At 51.3% G+C, this 16,922-nt stretch overlaps 1 protein-coding gene across 21 annotated transcripts in view; it reads left to right on the forward strand.

The window, feature by feature from the left end:
• Positions 1 to 16,922, forward strand: part of CACNA1G (calcium voltage-gated channel subunit alpha1 G) — a 148,229-nt gene that overhangs the window by 72,415 nt on the left and 58,892 nt on the right. For 11 of the 21 annotated variants that reach the window (XM_054083097.1, XM_054083079.1, XM_054083092.1 and 8 more), the window contains exons 11-17: positions 6,723 to 6,874; positions 7,413 to 7,598; positions 8,673 to 8,787; positions 9,503 to 9,658; positions 13,914 to 13,982; positions 14,810 to 14,836; positions 16,717 to 16,810. In XM_054083097.1, coding sequence (XP_053939072.1) covers positions 6,723 to 6,874; positions 7,413 to 7,598; positions 8,673 to 8,787; positions 9,503 to 9,658; positions 13,914 to 13,982; positions 14,810 to 14,836; positions 16,717 to 16,810 — 799 coding nt within the window. The remainder of the gene's footprint in view (positions 1 to 6,722; positions 6,875 to 7,412; positions 7,599 to 8,672; positions 8,788 to 9,502; positions 9,659 to 13,913; positions 13,983 to 14,809; positions 14,837 to 16,716; positions 16,811 to 16,922) is intronic. The other 10 variants (XM_054083081.1, XM_054083098.1, XM_054083083.1 and 7 more) reach the window with 3 other exon arrangements.

Genomic DNA, 16,922 nt, shown 5'->3' on the forward strand with positions numbered 1-16,922 from the left:
AAAGGGGCTCCAGAAAAGCTGGGGAGGGGCTCTTGGTCAGGGAGGACAGGGATAGGATGAGATGAATGGTTTTCTGCTGAAAGAGAGGAGATTGAGATGAGATCTTAGGAAGAAATATTTTGCTGTGCAGGTGGGGAGGCCCTGGCCCAGGGTGCCCAGAGCAGTGGTGGTGCCCCATCCCTGGAGGGGTTCCAGGCCAGGTTGGATGGAGCTCGGAGCCCCTGATCCAGTGGGAGGTGTCCCTGCCTGTGGCAGGGGTGGGACTGGATGGGCTTCGAAGTCACTTCCAACTCAAACCATTACATGGTTTTATGATTCTAAACCCACTGCAATTCTGCTACTTTCTAAGTGTTTTCTTTAACCAGTTTGGCAAAGGATGAGTCGAGAAAGCCTATCAGGCTCCTTTCCTATCAGGCTCCCATTAAGCACAGCTCAGGTTTGAGCTGCTGGACCCCAGACAATAACTATAACCCAATGCCTTTTAAGGAGCCCCAAAGACAATGAATGTCATCACTGAAAGTATGTGTGGATTGAGTTTCTATTTATAAAGTAGTGAGTGGATCTGGAGTAGAGGAGCTGTATTTGCCAAAGAGAACCGATGTGGTTTTTTGGATGCTATGGCTCAGCGGGTGCCCCGAGGCAGGGGAACCAGAGCGGGTGCGATGAGGGTAGGGCGTGGAGAAGGCTTGTTCCTGACTGAGGACACAGTCATGAGCTCTGAATGATGGGAAACTGAGCATGGGAAAGGTCAAAGTAAGGGCATCTCATTTTGTTAATTAATAGTTTCTTCCGTTCATTAGAATTTCTTGCATTTTGCCCCAGGACTCGTGGTCTGGCTGCTGTTTTAAGGCAGATCTGGTGCATGTGTCTGCACGCAGAGCGGGCAGAGGAGCTTAATGGAGTGGTGTCAGGTTGAAAATTGAGTCTTTGTCTGACCCGTTTGATTTTTTTCTTATGTATATATATTAAAAATCCGCAAGTGATGAGTCAGTAAAACGCTGTTGGTATTTCCTGTGAAAGAGCTGAGGTTGGTATTTTCTTTCTGTGTTATTTTTCCTTAGTTGCCATGGTAATGGTTTCAGAAGGGGTTTATTCTGCAGCCGTTTGAATGGGTTAGAAGTTTTCATGGTCTTCTGGATCTGCTCATAGAAGCAGAGCCCTCGGGATCAGGAGGAATCTGTCTCCTGGCCTGTCACCCATCCCTCCCTCTGGGCTGTGGCAAGACAAGAGTGGTTTCCCTGTTTCATTTTATTGTTAGCAAGATAGAGAGGAAGGAACGCAGGAGACTTCTGCTCTTCTGTGCTGATGTCCCCGGGGACAGGGGCTGGGCACGGCCAGGCTTGGGACATGGAGACGACCCGAGGGCTGGAGCACCTCCCGTACGAGGACAGGCTGGGAGAGTTGGGGTTGTTCAGCCTGGAGAAGAGAAGGCTCCAGGGAGACCTTAGAGCAGCTTCCAGGACTGAGAGGGGCTGTGGATCAGGGAGTGCAGGGACAGGACTTGGGGAATGGTTTTCAGCTGAAAGAGGGGAGATTGAGATGAGATCTGAGGGAGAAATGTTTCCCTGTGTGGGTGGGGAGGTCCTGGCCCAGGTTGCCCAGAGCAGTGGTGGTGCCCCATCCCTGGAGGGGTTCCAGGCCAGGTTGGATGGGGCTTTAAGGTCCTTCCCAACCCAAACCATTCCATGATTCTATGAAATGGGGATAGATGGGTCTGTGCCGGCCATGCCCGCAGCACTGGGTGCACATCTGACGATGATGAAGAGCCTGTGCCGTGCCCGTGCCTTATATGGGTGGTGGCTGGAGGAAGGCAGAAGCCTTGTAAGCCCCGTGCACCATCTGCCAGGTCACTTGGTTGCACTTCATCACGCAGCAGGGCTTGTCTTTCAGGAGCTGGGAACGCAGCCCTCGGGGCTCGCTTCTTTAATGCCTGCAGCCCCTGTCCTCACGCTCGTCCCCTTGCGTTGCCCGCAGCCCTGCTTGCTCAGCAGGCACTCGGGAGCTTTGTGCCCAGGGAGGGGTAGTGTGTGCCACTGTCCTGTGCCCGGATGGGAATGGAACACGTCCCTCCTGCTGTCAGAAACCCCTTCTGCTCAGTATAAAAAAAAGAAACCCAAACCAAAATAAAAGCCTTACAGCCTATTTCTGAATGCTGAGAAAGGGCAAAGTGCTATCCCAGCTCCGAGTCTGCCCTTGAGGCAGCATTAGGTACCTGGAGACATCTCCCCTTGCCTCCTCCTGCTCTGAGATACCCCTGAAGGCAACATTTGGTACTCGGAGACATCATCCCTTGCCTTCTCCTGCCCCTGTGTCAGTGCCCTGCTTGGTGCTCCTCCAGGTAGGGTGCAGAGAGCATCCCCTCCTCCCGGCCGTGGTTTGCACCCTGCCAGGCAGGGGTACCCACGGCTCACCTCCTCCCGCCGCCTTCCTTTGCCATGTGGTGTTTATGAGAGATACCGCGCTGTCTGCTCTGATTTTATGTGCTGCCAGAGCTCCTCGATGTGCTGTTTGGTACATCAACAGATCGACACTACGCAAACAGAGAGCTAACAGGGAATGATTTATCCAGGACATCACGTCTGTGTGTCCAACAAGGTGAGGTATCCTGGAAACAAACCCCAATATTTACCAAAGGCTTGGTGGGAAGAGCTGGTGTTTCGTGCCACAGCTGAATCGCGCTTGCATCTCACTCTTTCTTTAATCATAGGATGCTTTCCTTTTAATTAGTCACTGCTGCTACTGATGAGAGAATTAGCAGGCTCTTCTTCTGATGGCGAAGCTGAGGCTGTGGCAGATGTGCTGTGAGCAGGGTGATGGGCAGGAGGCTTCGTGCTGCAAAGAAATCCCAGACTCTGCCCTTCGGGCTGTGCTTCTCTGCAAAATACCCTTTCCAGGGTGGGTCCTGCAGGGGTTTGTTTTCCAGCTGTATTTTTTAGTTAAAAGGAAGGATGCTGCCCTCCCAGGCTGCCGTGGTGTGGCCCTCGGAGGGGAAATCTGCTTGATTTTACTGACTCTTTTCCTCCACGCCTGGCGAGGACCCGTGGAGCTGGTGGTGTGGCAGGAGTCGGGGACTATCCAGGTACATTATGCCCAGAGCTGCTCAGTAGGGTTTTGATTAGAGGGTTATTGTCAGAAAAGGGCAGTTTATCAGCCTCGAAGCCGCTCACGGGAGGGGAGCGGTTTCAGTGAATTGACTTAAATAAAAATTATTGAGTTACGTCATCTGAGATTTGAAACCTTTATTTGGGCATAAGGGGAACAAAATGTTCCACGTTCTTCTTCAATCTGACTTTTATTTATGTTTTTTTTTTTTAGTATCAGTTGATTTACGGTACAGAGCAAAAGGATGAGGGAACCGGGGATTGAAACAGAGGGGAGAGCTTCCAGAAGTTTGGGTACCAAGTGTTTCAGGTCACCGGTTCCAAAGCTCTGTGTTCCTGTTTGGGATGGGGTGACAGCTTGCGAGGGAGAGAAAAGCCACTTTCCTGCTGTGTTGTAGTGACGTCGAAGGAAGGAGGTCTCAGACACGTTTGTTATTTCTCTAGGTGCAGAAGTATCTTATAAACAGACTTATTATCTAGAGCTGCGGAGAAACCCCCGAGCTGGCATTCTCAGCAGCCTGAATCCCCGCTGCCTGGCTGCGATCCCCATAGGCAGGATCGCGCTCTCAGCCCGTCTCTTGTTATCCATAAGTCCCGGGGGTGGCCCTGGCAGGAGTCCGAGTGGGTGCCCCGTGGGCTGGCTGCGGCGACGCGTCCCTTGAAGGGACTTGGAGCTGCTGCAGGGGCTCAAAGCTGCTCTGGGGACCCTCCAAGAGGGAGCGAGGGGCTCGGGGGAGAGCGCTCCAGAGCCGCCTGCAAAAATCCTCCGAGTCATTCCTGTCGCCCCACCTCAACTGTTTAGGAATGTGTTGCTTCCCAAGGCAGAATAACTCCTTGGTTTCAGCTGGTGTGCTTCCAGCAGAGGCTCACCCTGGAGACCATCCTCTTCTCCCGGATGGGTGAAAGGAGAGCTTCCCTTTTTTCTTTCAACCCATTTTGGCCATTAATCTCAAGATTTTTGGATCTTAATTCTCGCCTCTGATTCAGGAGATCCCACTTTTTGTTCTTGTTATGGACACGCAACATAGCAAATATTAAGATTTGCTTCCTGCGAGGGAAAAGGAAAAGGAGGAGCTGGAGGGGAGGCAGCTTTTTAGGGGTGAAACGGGGCAGAGGGATGGATCTGGCACTGCTGGAGGTGCTGAGCATCGCTGAGCTGCACGGGTACCGTGCCAGCGGTGTTTGGGGCTCTCCTAAGCCAGGAGGACCGAGGGGGGATGTTTCATGGGCTGGAGGGGTCATGGCCCTTCCAGTGGGTGCTGAGGGTCCTGGGAGAGTTGCAGTATACACTCTCCTCCCCCGTGACTCCCCACATCCCCTGTCTGTGCCCTGCCAGCCTTTCCCATCCAGATTTATACATCCCAATGCCATCTCCAACAAGAAGGTGCTCGAGACGTGCAAGGTTTCATTTAATCCACGCTATTAACACAACCTCCCTGCTGGGGCTGGTTGGGTTTTCCGTGTCAGCTCCCACGGGGAAGGGATGCCACGGCTCCGGGTGCTCGCACATCAAGGGGCTCAACCAGGTTGTGCCTGTAGGGGAGGTTAAATTTGGCAGCGTGGTCACAGAGGTGGGGATCAGAGGGTGGAAATCAGCCTCTGGGGCCCAAGTTAGCGGGGCTGATGGATGCGAAGGAAAGCTTCCAGGAGCGCGGTTCTTTTCCAGCAGCATTGCTGCGGTAATGATAGCAGCGCAGTTGCCTCGGCACCAGGGCTCTCATCAATGAGTTGGCATTTTTTTTGTGACTAATGTAGACTTTCAGCTCTTTGAAATTGTCCTGAGGTGCAGCTTGACATACAAGTTCTCGGCCTATTTATTACTTCGTGTCTGAGGGCTCCCACAGGGATGGGATTTTAGAGCAGGGCTGTGTTTAATATCGGAAACTGGAGATTTTGTGGTTTAGCTCTAGATCAGCCAGGAGGTGATTTGGGCTCTACATTGAGTGTTTGGTACGCTCTAACCCAAGGATCTGTGCCGCAGCGAGGATGGTTGAGATAGTGCAGGTGTTCAACACCCCCTTTTTTCTTCTGTGCCAGGGGAGGGTCAGGTTGAACATCAGCAGAAAGTTCTTCCTGCAGAGGGTGGTGGGGCACTGGACCAGTTGCCCAGGGACGCAAGTCATGTTCCCAAGCCTGACGATATCCCAGAAGCATTTGGCCAATGCTTTCTGGCACACAGGGTGAATGTTGGGGTTGTCTTTTGCAGGGACAGGATGATCCTTGTGAATCCTTTCCAAGTCAGGATGTTCTGTGATCTTTTATTTGCCAGCGCAAAGCCTTTGGTTGCTGTAGTTTCTTGGGGCTCTGAAGTGTAGTTGGTCAAGTGTAGTCCCTGCTCCTGAGCCATTCCCTCTCCTGGCTGATGCGGCATTGGATTGGGTTGGATCATCTCATGTCAAACTCTACAGCATGTGCCACGACGTGTGCTGTGCTGTGTCCAGTGTGTTGCAGGGAGTTTTTGGTCAAGCGTGAAGGTGTTTGATGTAAGCAGTAGGAGCAGTCAACACCACGTACTGCACATTGGCTTCTGCTTATGGTGTAGCTGCAGCAAGCTTGCACGTCTGGCCGTAACCCACCACGGGGTTCAGGCATCTAAAGCCGCGGGTGGTTACACGTGGGCAGTTAGAAAAGTATTTGAGCGAGTTAAGTGCCAAACTACCCCTAAGAGGAATCCGGGACCCGCTGCGTGTAAGGTGTTTTGTGCTCTGTGCCAGCCCACCGCCCTGCGGGGCATCTCGACGTTGCTGACACGACCTCGCGGCCATCTGCCAGCGGGACGTCGGCTCCCGGTTTTAATGAAGCCCTTAAGTAGAAACATGCAGTTGCGGCTCTGTGTTGGGGTTAAATGGGGAGAAGGGATCTGGTACTGCAGATTCTGCTCCTGCCTTTGCTACCGACTGATCCTAAACAGACTACACCACCGGTTTTTGTCTTCTGCCATATGTTTTCCAATAATGCCCGCCCACCCGGCAGGGAAAGCACAGTGCTGGGTGCCTGCAGGCATTGTTGGGAACCCTCTGTGAAATGTGCTAGGCAAACATGAAAGGTATTAATTGAGGGCCAAGATGACTGGAATTCTGTTTGTTAAGGCTTTTTCATACCTCTATTTTTAGATTGCCAGTCTGGAATACCGAGATCGTGTCCTTCCTCAGCAGCAGCTTTTGGCACCTCCTGATGGCGGTGGGTTTTGAGCCACTCCAGTTAAGGCACCTGAAAAATCTTAGCTTAAAGCTTTAGATGATGCTATATAAAAAAGATACTTATGTGAGCAAAGAGTCCAACCCCTTCTGCATACGGAGAATTGGTTTGGAGGATGCGAAAGCGTTGAGGCCACTTCTCCATAAACCTCCTGAGGTGGTGCTAAAGCTGTGATTAACGCGAAGGCCATGGCTAGATTTACGTGCTCGATTTACAGCGGGTGCATAAGACTTAAATACTCTGATAGTATTTTTTGTCTCTCTTCTGGGCTTTGAGTGATCCATTACCATTTTCTCGCTGTGCCGTTAGCATCGGTGTTCCTACGCTTGCGGCATTGGCACTTGTACTTCCAGGTGTCATTTGGGATGTGCCTGACAAATGGAGCTGGGCTGCTGACCGTGTCCCTTTCCTCCTCTTTCCCAGCCGGAGGAGCTTACCAACGCCCTGGAGATCAGCAACATCGTCTTCACAAGCCTCTTTGCCCTGGAGATGCTGTTGAAAGTCCTCGTTTATGGTCCTTTTGGCTACATTAAGAATCCATACAACATCTTTGATGGGATCATCGTGGTGATTAGGTACAAACCTAGAGCTTTCTTTGTGCGTGTTTCCCTTCGTTTGGCTGTTTAATTAAACAGAAGGTAGTAGAATACGTTCCTATGACACTTCATACTTCTCTGCTGTAAATTATTGCACCATTGCAACACAACTAATGCACACAATTGCTAATACGTGTATCTGGGTTATTTTATGATCATTTTAGAGAGAGGCCCAAGCAGAAGGCTGTCAGTCCCAATGTCCTGGGAAAGTCTATGACCCAAATGGTGCAACCGATGCCCAATTAAGTACCTCTCTGGTTTTTCAGTGTGTGCAAGGGCTGTAATTGCCCATGCAGCCGCACCCACTGATTTGAAGGCCGGTTTTTGCCAGTCTAGCGGGGCTCTACTTTTTGGAAACCTGGATGGTGTCCAGCTCACCAGGGCTATTAGTGTTGTCTCCACCTGCTTTCCATCCCTCTTCTCTCTGAATTTCATCCTCCCTTTGCTTCCTCTCCTCCATGCTTTTGTGTTAATATTTGTCTTCTCATCCTGCAATGACCTTTTTTTCCTCCCTCAGCGTGTGGGAGATAGTGGGCCAGCAAGGTGGAGGGCTCTCAGTCCTGCGGACCTTTCGGCTCATGCGAGTTTTGAAGCTGGTTCGCTTCATGCCAGCCCTCCAGCGCCAGCTTGTAGTCCTCATGAAGACCATGGACAATGTGGCCACGTTCTGCATGTTGCTAATGCTCTTCATCTTCATCTTTAGGTGAGCACTTCCATTTCCCTGTCCAGAGATGGGTTTTCAGGTGGGATCCCGTGGCGAGGTGAGGAAGTAAGTCCACACCAAGACATGGCTGAACAGAAATGTCTCAGGAACAGCATCGCCGTGGCTTGCTGCCCTGACTAAATTCTCTTAACTCAGGCCAAATGAGACATCTGTCTTTGCAAGATGATTTACAAGGAAAGTCTTTCATCTGGATGATTCCTTGACATCACCCCAAGACAGCAGTCCCTTACTTGCTGACTAGCAGAAAGCATGGTGCTAAAAATATTACCAAGAAGAGGATGATGTTCCTAAAATAAAATCAGTTATGGTGGAGCTTGTGCCTCTTCTGAGAAGCAGAAATGTTAGAAATAGGCTTGGCGTAGCCTCGAATTTTTGAATTTCAGTCTAGATTTTGAGAATATCCTCTCTCCTTGTAACCACCAACCGGTGTTCCAGCAATCCAGGCACTGGGAAGGCCTGAAGAAAGACAGTCTCTTCCCTAGAATCATGTCCCTTCTCCCAGTGTGAGGTTTCACTCCAGCATTTGCAGCCATGGTGCTCAGGAGAGCTGTGAATAATTTGCCAGGTTACTGGCCGAGAGCAGGGGAAAACTTAATTATTTGTTCCGTATTAGTCTAAACGGAAGGATATTCTGTTTTCTTGTCAGAATTGAAAAAGCTGGATTGGGTCCCCTGATCGTTCAGGCATTTCACAGCAACCCTTTGTGTCTTCCTAATTCAATTGAAGCGTATTTTGCTGAGAATGTGTCATTGCAAAACAGAAAGTCAAAACATTTTGTTTAGAAAATGTTGAAACCCAATGTTTTGACTTAAAGAAAACAAAGCAGAAGGAAAACAAGGAGCGGGCGTAATTTTTGGTTGAAACTTTTGGACAGATCTGACCCAAATTCATGACTGGTTTGCGTGATCACTATCACGAGTCATGTTTTTCAGTGAACGAATTATTCGTCTTTTAAAAGGCTTGCCTGGGTGAAAGGAGGAGATGGCCCCGCTGGGTGATGACTGGTTTGTGCTGTCGTCCCCTTGTTGAGCCCCTGCTTTCTCTCCCATGCAGCATCCTGGGGATGCACCTCTTTGGCTGTAAGTTTGCTTCGGAGCGAGATGGCGACACGCTGCCCGACAGGAAGAACTTCGACTCCTTGCTCTGGGCCATCGTCACTGTGTTCCAGGTACACGATGGCAAATGCCACAGCTCACGTGTGGTTTGGGGCTGCAGGGTCTGGGGTTGTTTCCCAAAGCATCTGACAGCTTGGTGAAGCTCCTTGCCATGGAAGGGGGAGGACCCAGAAGCCCAACAGAGGAAACGCAGGAGGTTTCAGACCATTTTCAAGGGTAAAGGAGGAAGTTAATGAGAAGAGGGTGCAGAGGCAGGAGGCTCTTAGATTGAGCAAGGGCTGGGGGGTGAAAGTAAGGGCAGAAGGTGGAGATGGAGAGGAGGAGATCAAGACCATTTGCAGCGAGATTTTGACAAAGAACAGAATCCAGTTTAAGCCCATAATTGATACGTGAAAAGTTTTGTTCACCAGCTCTAAGCTCCATAACTGTGGGATTTATGGAGGTCTTTTAGCTGTTCCAAAGGAAAGGTCTGAAACACACAAGGTTGCATTCTCCTATGGTTGAACATGTCCCTTGGTGCAGGTGAGAGTCAGAGGGGTTTGGGCAGGGTCCTTACTGGTAGCATGGAAGTCACAGTTGCTTTAGTTCTGTCTCTTCTTTGGCTCAGAAGGTGGCTTGGGCCAGGTTTGTCCTCCTGCGATTATAGCTCAGTGGATACTCCAAAAGCTGGGTGCTTCTTTGGCCCATCCAGACCACAGATACCCGGTCAGGCTTGGGGAAACCAGCACGTTCTGGTATCTCCATTTTCCTGCAACCCTTCCTCTGCAGATTTTGACCCAGGAAGACTGGAACAAGGTCCTTTACAACGGCATGGCATCGACCTCCTCCTGGGCTGCTCTCTACTTCATCGCTCTCATGACATTTGGGAATTACGTTCTCTTTAACCTGCTGGTGGCCATCCTGGTAGAGGGTTTCCAGACAGAGGTAATGTCCTCGCGCTCGTGCCTTTGCTTCCTTCTAAAGTTTCAGGCCCTCCAGATCCTGGAATTTCATTTCTGAGATGGACAGCAAGAGTGGGACTTGAGAAAAGTGAGGGAAAAGGCTAGGGCTTCTTTCTATTTTCTTTTTCCTTTCTTCATTTTCTTCACCACGGTGTGACTTAATGCGGCTGAGCCCTCCAAACGAAGGGCTTAAATGAAAAGCGTTGTTAGCGTTAATGCAGGAGTGGGAATTGAGCTGTGAGTCAGGCACTGCGGATGGGATGGCTGCTCTGACAGTGGCTTTGAAACACTTCTCACCGTGTTTGTCAGCCAAATTAAAAGCCCCTCCTGAAAACTTACGCAGGCTGGTAAGAGATTAGTGACACAATGATGCTTTTTTGATGGTGTGCGTTCACAGAGCTCTTCCTGTTTCCAGCCCTGTGATGCTCTGCACATTTTAAAGGTGATTTCTGGTCTCTGCTGTCTTCTTTCTCGGCCCGGGAGCTTCTGTGAGACATCCTGCGTTGCTGGAGGCTTTCATGGAAGTACAGGGGGGGCACTTTAGGTTTGAACTCAATCTTTTTTTGCCCTTCCAAGCGTCCAGCTCGGAGCAAGTGAGTGTGTCACCTCACCCCCAGAGTGGGGGACCTGCAGTGCCCACCCGCTCTCTGCAAAAATTATCCAAGGGCAGCAGAGAGGGGAGGGAGGGGATCTTTACAACCCTGCCCAAGGGCCTGGGAAGGTAAATAGAATCTCAAACTGCTCCCTGGGGTCTGCTTGAACAGGCTGTGCTTTTACACGCTGTCTCTGCTTTTTATGAGCATTCGGGGTGACTAAATATTATTTAAGGTTTGTTGCTTGGGTATCATAACATCCTACCCCCTGTGTACAGAACTGGTCTGCTGTTATTTTCAGGGCAGAGCTTAGAGTTAAATTAATGGAGGTGTATGAGGAGATACAGGAAGAAATATTTTCTAGTTTTCGTATCATTTCTCTCCATGTGGTGCTTTTATTTAATTGTCATTGTTGTAGCTGCTTGTGTCTGTAAGTGCCCCCTCACCACTCAGCTGAAGGGAAGGTCACTGCCAGGTCCTCCCAAGTAGCACAATGTTCCCTTGCCAGAGCGAGAAGAGGTAAAAAGCTCCTTGGCTGCTTGTGATGGTGGCTTCGAAACCGAACCTCTGTCTGCTCAGCCTAGCAAATTGATTCTCTGAAGGTCGCTGAAGTGGGAGATCGCCCACCTCTCGCAGGAAAGCACACAGCCTTGCAACGCAGCAGCCACTTCTGCAGCTCCTGCTCCTTGAGGGAGGCTGACACCTCTGGTCCTTGGCTCAGCCTGGGTTTTCATGCTAGAGCATCGCTGTCCTCGCCTGCCGGCACGCTCCCACACACCCGGCTGCTGTGCGCCTCTTTCCCTGGGCAGCAATGTATCCCGCACTCGCTTTGCAGCCAGCTGGTGCTGTGGCAGAACTCTGTAAATCCTCGCCCAAGCTTAACGCATTGGTTTTATTCCGATACGCATGTCCTGGAGGGTCTGCCTTCCCCCGAGCCAGGGGAACCGCCTGCAGCATCCCCTCCAGTTGGCTTCCAGCGGTTTTTTTGCAGTTGCCCCATCTCCTGCTCCCACTTCTTTGCGGCACCTGGCGATGTGATGTGGTGGTGGACTTGGCAGTGTTGGGATTAGGGTTGGACTCGAAGATCTTAAAGGTCTTTTCCACCCTAAATGGTTCTGTGATTCTCCTCCTGGCTCAAGCCAGCTCTGGGATTTCTGTATAAGCTGCCAACAGTCTTGAACTGCAGAGTCAAATACCAAACCAAACCTTAACAGCACAAATCAGGGAGCAACTTCTGATTCGGGAAAGCACCGAGACAGCCCAAAGCCAGTGATGCTCATGTGGGTATCCAGAAGGGAGTGTGGGGACCAGGACCCAGTGCAGCCTCTGAAGATCAAACCATCTTTGGCCAATTCTGCCAATCATGGCAATTCTAATGATCTTTCACCAGATTCCTATAATTTCTGACTGATTACAGTGCTATTTTATATCTCAGGCTTTGATGATGGCATTTTATTAATAACCATCCTCCCATATTCTTAAGAGTTCTCCATGTTCCTCCAGTAAATTGCAATGGAATCAAGAGATCCTTCAGCTCAACCCAAGTCTTCTGCAGCAGGCGGGGAGCAAATGTCTGCTGGAGGTCAGGAGCCAGGTCTGGCCTGGCCGGTTTGTGTTTATTCAGCTTTGCAAAGAGATCTCCTTCTGTTTTTTTGCTAGCCAGCACACAAAGGATCCTCTCCTAAGCAGAATTAATAGAGAGATCATCTCTCCCTGTAAACAAACCTTGGCGTCTCCCTCCTGCCATTGCACTTGACCCTTCTTCTGAGTTGGGTAGGGTTTCTTTCCATTCTCCTTCAGATTTCTGGGCTGAAACACAATCCCAGGGCTGCTGCCTTTATCTCCCTGGTCCTTGAGTGCCTTTCCTCAATCTGCGAGCACCTTGTTAATTTTAGTGCAGGGCTTTGCAGCCCCCGTTGCTAGGCAGCCGATGTATATAAGCAATCGAGAAACAAAAAGGACCTGTTCCAAACTTTAAATACAGAGCAATATATTTTGCAGGATTGAGTTTTGTTTCTTTTTCCCTCCCCCTTCTTTCTTTTTATTTGGGAACCTGCTTCCCTCTTGCAAGAGGCACCCGCAGGACTCGATGCAGTGTGGTTATTTTTGACCACACGTTCTCTGATTTAACTCAAGCCTGGTGCTGGTGCAGGGAAGGTGAGCAGGGGACTCCGTTTGATCGAGCTGCTAATTTGGAATTGCTGCCTGACCTCTCAGGTCGCTGCTCTGGGGACTCCTCACTGAAGCAAGCAATGATTCCTCTTTGTCAGGCATAAAGCTCCTCTCCCAAAGGGACCGCCTGATTGTATCTCCAAAGCGTGTTCTTCCATTGGTATTTCTCCTGGTTTCATGTCCCTTTGTCCCGAGCTGTCCTCACTTGTGCGTTTGTTCCTTCCCCTCCTTTGTGCCACCCTTCATTCCCAGCCCCCTCCTCCAGCACCTCCATCCTCCACTGTGCCGAAGGAAATCACCTGCTCCCTGCCTGCAGCATCAAACCTCGGAGAAATTAGGACTTCGATTTCTTCTGGGCTTCAACCAGAAGGAAGGGTCGCTTCTCCCTCTGTAGGGATTTTGGATCGCATTTTTGTTGTATCCCTTATTTCTGTGGGATTATCCTTGTGAAGGAAAAGTGTTTCTGTGTTTTCTCTTCCACCGTTTCTTCCATGTCTCTCTCTGTTTACAACAAAGACTTTAAATTAGATCCCAAAGCTGATCAGTCTTAAAGTCTTCATCCCAGCCTAGAGTGGGATGATCGTTGTATCCCACGTAGCAACTGGAGGAAAGATCCGTTGCCCCATGGGCAAGAAATCCAGCTGGTGGAACAACCTGTGCCCTCCTACCATGGTGCAAAACCTCCTGCATCCCAGCAGCATGGGACCGGGCACAGAAATGTGTCAAGGAGCATTGGGAGAGGAAGAAGAGGTGGAACCAGGTGAAGAACGGCATGTGCTTTCCAAGTGGTTAGGGAAAGGCTGACTGCTGGGGCTGTGAGGAGATCACCCCAGGAGATCCTTCAGGAGATCTCCAAGCTGGGGCCGCTCGTGTGGCAGAGCCCCCCCCGGATGGGGCTGTGCTCCCCTGCCTGCAGCCCTTCGCCACCTCTGGGCACCCAAAAGGTGTCCACTGATGGTGGAGGGGGTGAGGAGGGATCTGAACTCACGGTGGGCTCTGGTGGCTTTCCTTCAATTAGGTGTTCCACTTGGCTGTAAGAGGCTGACATTGTGTTAGCCAAACATTCATTAAAAGCCTCTGTTGCTGCTCGATGAAGGCCCAATAAATAAAGATCCTGCTATGCAGCTGCGAAAAAAAAAAATCCTGTTTGCAGTAATTAGCTGATGTTTCGTTAGCGCAGTTATCACTCAGGAGCTGAAGCGAGTTCTGTTTGAAATACTCAATTTCAAGGTAAGGCTGGATCCCTTCCAAGGGCTTGGCTCCATCCGAGGTCTTCCACCCCTTCCCTGTGCCGCGTGGAGTGGGTGTCGCAGCCCGGCTCCCCGTCGCGGCCACACTCTGCCCTTGTCCCCCTCTCCTTCCCTGCCTTCTCTCGTGTGTTATTTGAGTCCCCTCTCAGCCCCGCTGTTGAAACTGAAAATTGAACCCCTCCTTCCCCTTCCTCCCCCCTCCCTCCCCCCGTTTCTCCTTCAGGAGATGTCCAAGCGAGAAGACGCGAGTGGGCAGTTAAGCTGTATTCAGCTGCCTGTCGGCTCCTCGGGGGTACGTACGCAGCACGGCCCTGCTCTGCTTGTCTCTCTCGTGGTGCCTGGTGACACGCCGTGGTGCTGTTCTCATCGTAGTAGCTGTCATCCTTTTGGGGTTGGTTTGGGGGTGGTTTTGGGTTTGATTTCGTTTTTGTCGTCCTCATTGTCGAGTCGGCCTTGGTTTTAAGTCCCTTCCTTCTCTGGGGAAGCCAAATCAATCGAGGTGGGTGCTTCAGGGTGGCTTTCGCTGACCCCTGTCTGGATGCCTGTCCTGTCACAGCCCCTCCACAGCACGGTCACATCCCAGGGACCTCCTGGGGATGCAGATGGTGATGCTGCCTGCCGAGCCCCCTCTCCGTCACACAGGCAGAGGAGGGTGCCCGGGAGCGAAGGGACCTGGAATCAAGGCTGTTTGTGGACACGTGTTGGGGGAAGGCCGGTGCTTGGCAGGGCAGGACGGTGGCAGCTGCGCTGTGGCACGTTCCAGGAAGGCTCTCGGGGCTGCTGGGATCGTCAGCGAGATGCCACGATACAGCACAGGTCAGGATGTGAAATGGTCCCGTTCAGGTCTGAGGAAGCTGTGGATCTCCGGGGTGCAGCAGGCTCCAAACCTGATTCTTCTGCCGACCTCACTTTCTCTTTACCTCTCCCTTCCCTTTCTGTCCCTTCTGAGAAGTCTGGCTTTTCCTTCAGCACAAAAGCCCTTTCCTACCGTACCCCAGTGTGTCGCTCCCCTCGGTACAGGCCGGTTTAGCCCTTGTACGCTCTGGTCCTTCTTGGTGTACCCTCATTTCCCAAAAGGATTTTAACTCCCTGTTCTCTCGTAACCCCTTTTCTATCCAGAAAGGCAAACTGGGAGTGCAAGAACAGGTAACGGGCAGCAGCCGCGGCTGCGAGATGCTTGTCTGCACCGTACTGAGTCCGGCACGTGGTGTTTCAGAGGAGATGCTTCCTTCCCTCCAGACGTGGGGTTTGGTGCTGGGGAGGGGGTGGGAAGTGCCCACGGAGCTCTGCTTTTCCATCCCGGCACGCATCTCGTCGTGCACCCTAAAACTTTCCTTTGGGCTGTTAAAGAGCGCTCCAGGAATACAAATCGCATAAAATTCTTCCTGTTATTTATTCCTTTTTAATAACCCAGTAGGGAGAATGAGTAATTCCTGGCAGGCTGACGGACGGGCTGAGCTGGGAGCCTCCGCGAGGAGCGTACCTGGAGCCACCTGGAGCTCCTGTTCATACGGAGACACGGTTTGGACTCCAGCAAAGTTCAGGCCAGCCTGACTTTACTGCTCCCCCTTGCAAGGTGTGCTCCTGAGCTTCCCGGTCTGCATCCTGCAGGATGAGCTTCCCTGAATAGCTCAGAAGTCCTGGCTCCTCAGAAGGTGAAGTTTGAGCCAACACTTCACATCACACTCTCTTTTGACTTAAAAAATGTGTCTGAGAGTGTCCAGCGTGCCTGGAAAAAAACCCCTTAACTCTTTAGCAACTCCATAAGGGTATCAGGCAAAACCCCAGAAAGATGAGCGCTGACAAAGAGGCGCAGGGCGCTGGACTTGTGTCAGATGCCGTCTCCTCCTCCCCTCCCACGCTGGGGTCCCTCTGGGTTTTTACAACCAACAGGTACCCGAGCACCAAACCTCCGCAGCGTTGGCCAGAGCTCCTGGGGCAAAGCTTAGCCTTGGGGGGGTTTATTGGGGCTCCTGGGCTTTCCCAGCTGAAGTGAGGGTCTGCTTGGCTTCTTTCATCCCAGCATCCTCCCTCCCTTCCTACCTCTCCTCCCTCCCCAATGTACGTCGTGCCGGGGCTTGGTGCCCTTTGCCAGAGCAGTGGTTTCAGCCATCAATCCTCCTCTTTTGGATGGGCATCATCTGGCGAGCACCATTGCCCCTTGGGTGTATCGCGACTATACCACACCCTAAGCGCCTTTCTGCAGTGCCAATGGACAGAATCGGGGGGTGTGCAGGGACATCCCTAATCGCATCCGTACCGCAAGACCGAGCGAGAGCCCGGGCGCCACGCTGTGAGCAATGGTAAACCTCTTCTCTCTCCTCCTGAGGACAGGCCCAGGTCAGGGTGGGCAGCTCACGCCCAACCCCCGACATTCCTAATGATACAGCAGAATTTAAATCCCCCCAAAGCATACAGCGTGAGACCCCAAAAGTTCTGCTTCTCGTGCGTGTTGCAGCTGGGAAGGGACCAACGACCCAAGGCGGTCATTACCAGGTTCTGCCACTTGGATCCTCATTGCGCTGGTGGGGCATCCATCGACACGTGCCCGTTAGCTCCGTTGGAAAGTTGAGGTTCCTTGTGCCCTTCTGAATCCTGGATTGTTTCATTGAAACATCACTAGAAACACACACACAGGGAGCTTTAAGCCGTAGTTTATAAATTAAGAGAGATGAGTAGAGTCAGGTTTTGTCCCCAAATTGCTCCTCAGCTATCTGTCCTTCCCTAATATTTGCCCAGAGTGCAATTCCGGCAGCAAAAATTAAGCAATAGGGATTTTTTTTTTCTGATCCCTTTCTGGGACCGTGTTTGGAGCCAGAAGCAGTCTGTCTTCCTGGTAGGAGGTTAATTAGTCTGTGGTATAAATATGTGCATGCGTCATGTTGTGAAAGGTGATGTTGCATCGTGGTATGAAATTCCGTGGATCTGTAGGTGTGGTTTTGGAGATGGGAATCCGTTTTTTCAGAGGGGTGTCCGTGCATTGCGGCCCTTTGCCTTCCGTGCTGAAGTCCTCTGTTTTACTCCAGGGTGATGCTTCCAAGTCCGACTCTGAGGGGGATCTCTTCCCCCGCAGCCTGGAAGAGGAGGGGGTGCTTAAGAAGAACTTGTCGACCCCAGCCTGTGAGTAACAACCCCAGGAGGACAGACTCTTGCACCGAGACCTCACTTTGCTGTGAAAGCAATGTGTCCTGAAGGAAAAAGCCCTCCTCAGGAGGATGGTGTGGTCCAAGCG

Source organism: Cuculus canorus, chromosome 18 (genome assembly GCF_017976375.1).
Source record: "Cuculus canorus isolate bCucCan1 chromosome 18, bCucCan1.pri, whole genome shotgun sequence".
Taxonomy (NCBI): domain Eukaryota; kingdom Metazoa; phylum Chordata; class Aves; order Cuculiformes; family Cuculidae; genus Cuculus; species Cuculus canorus.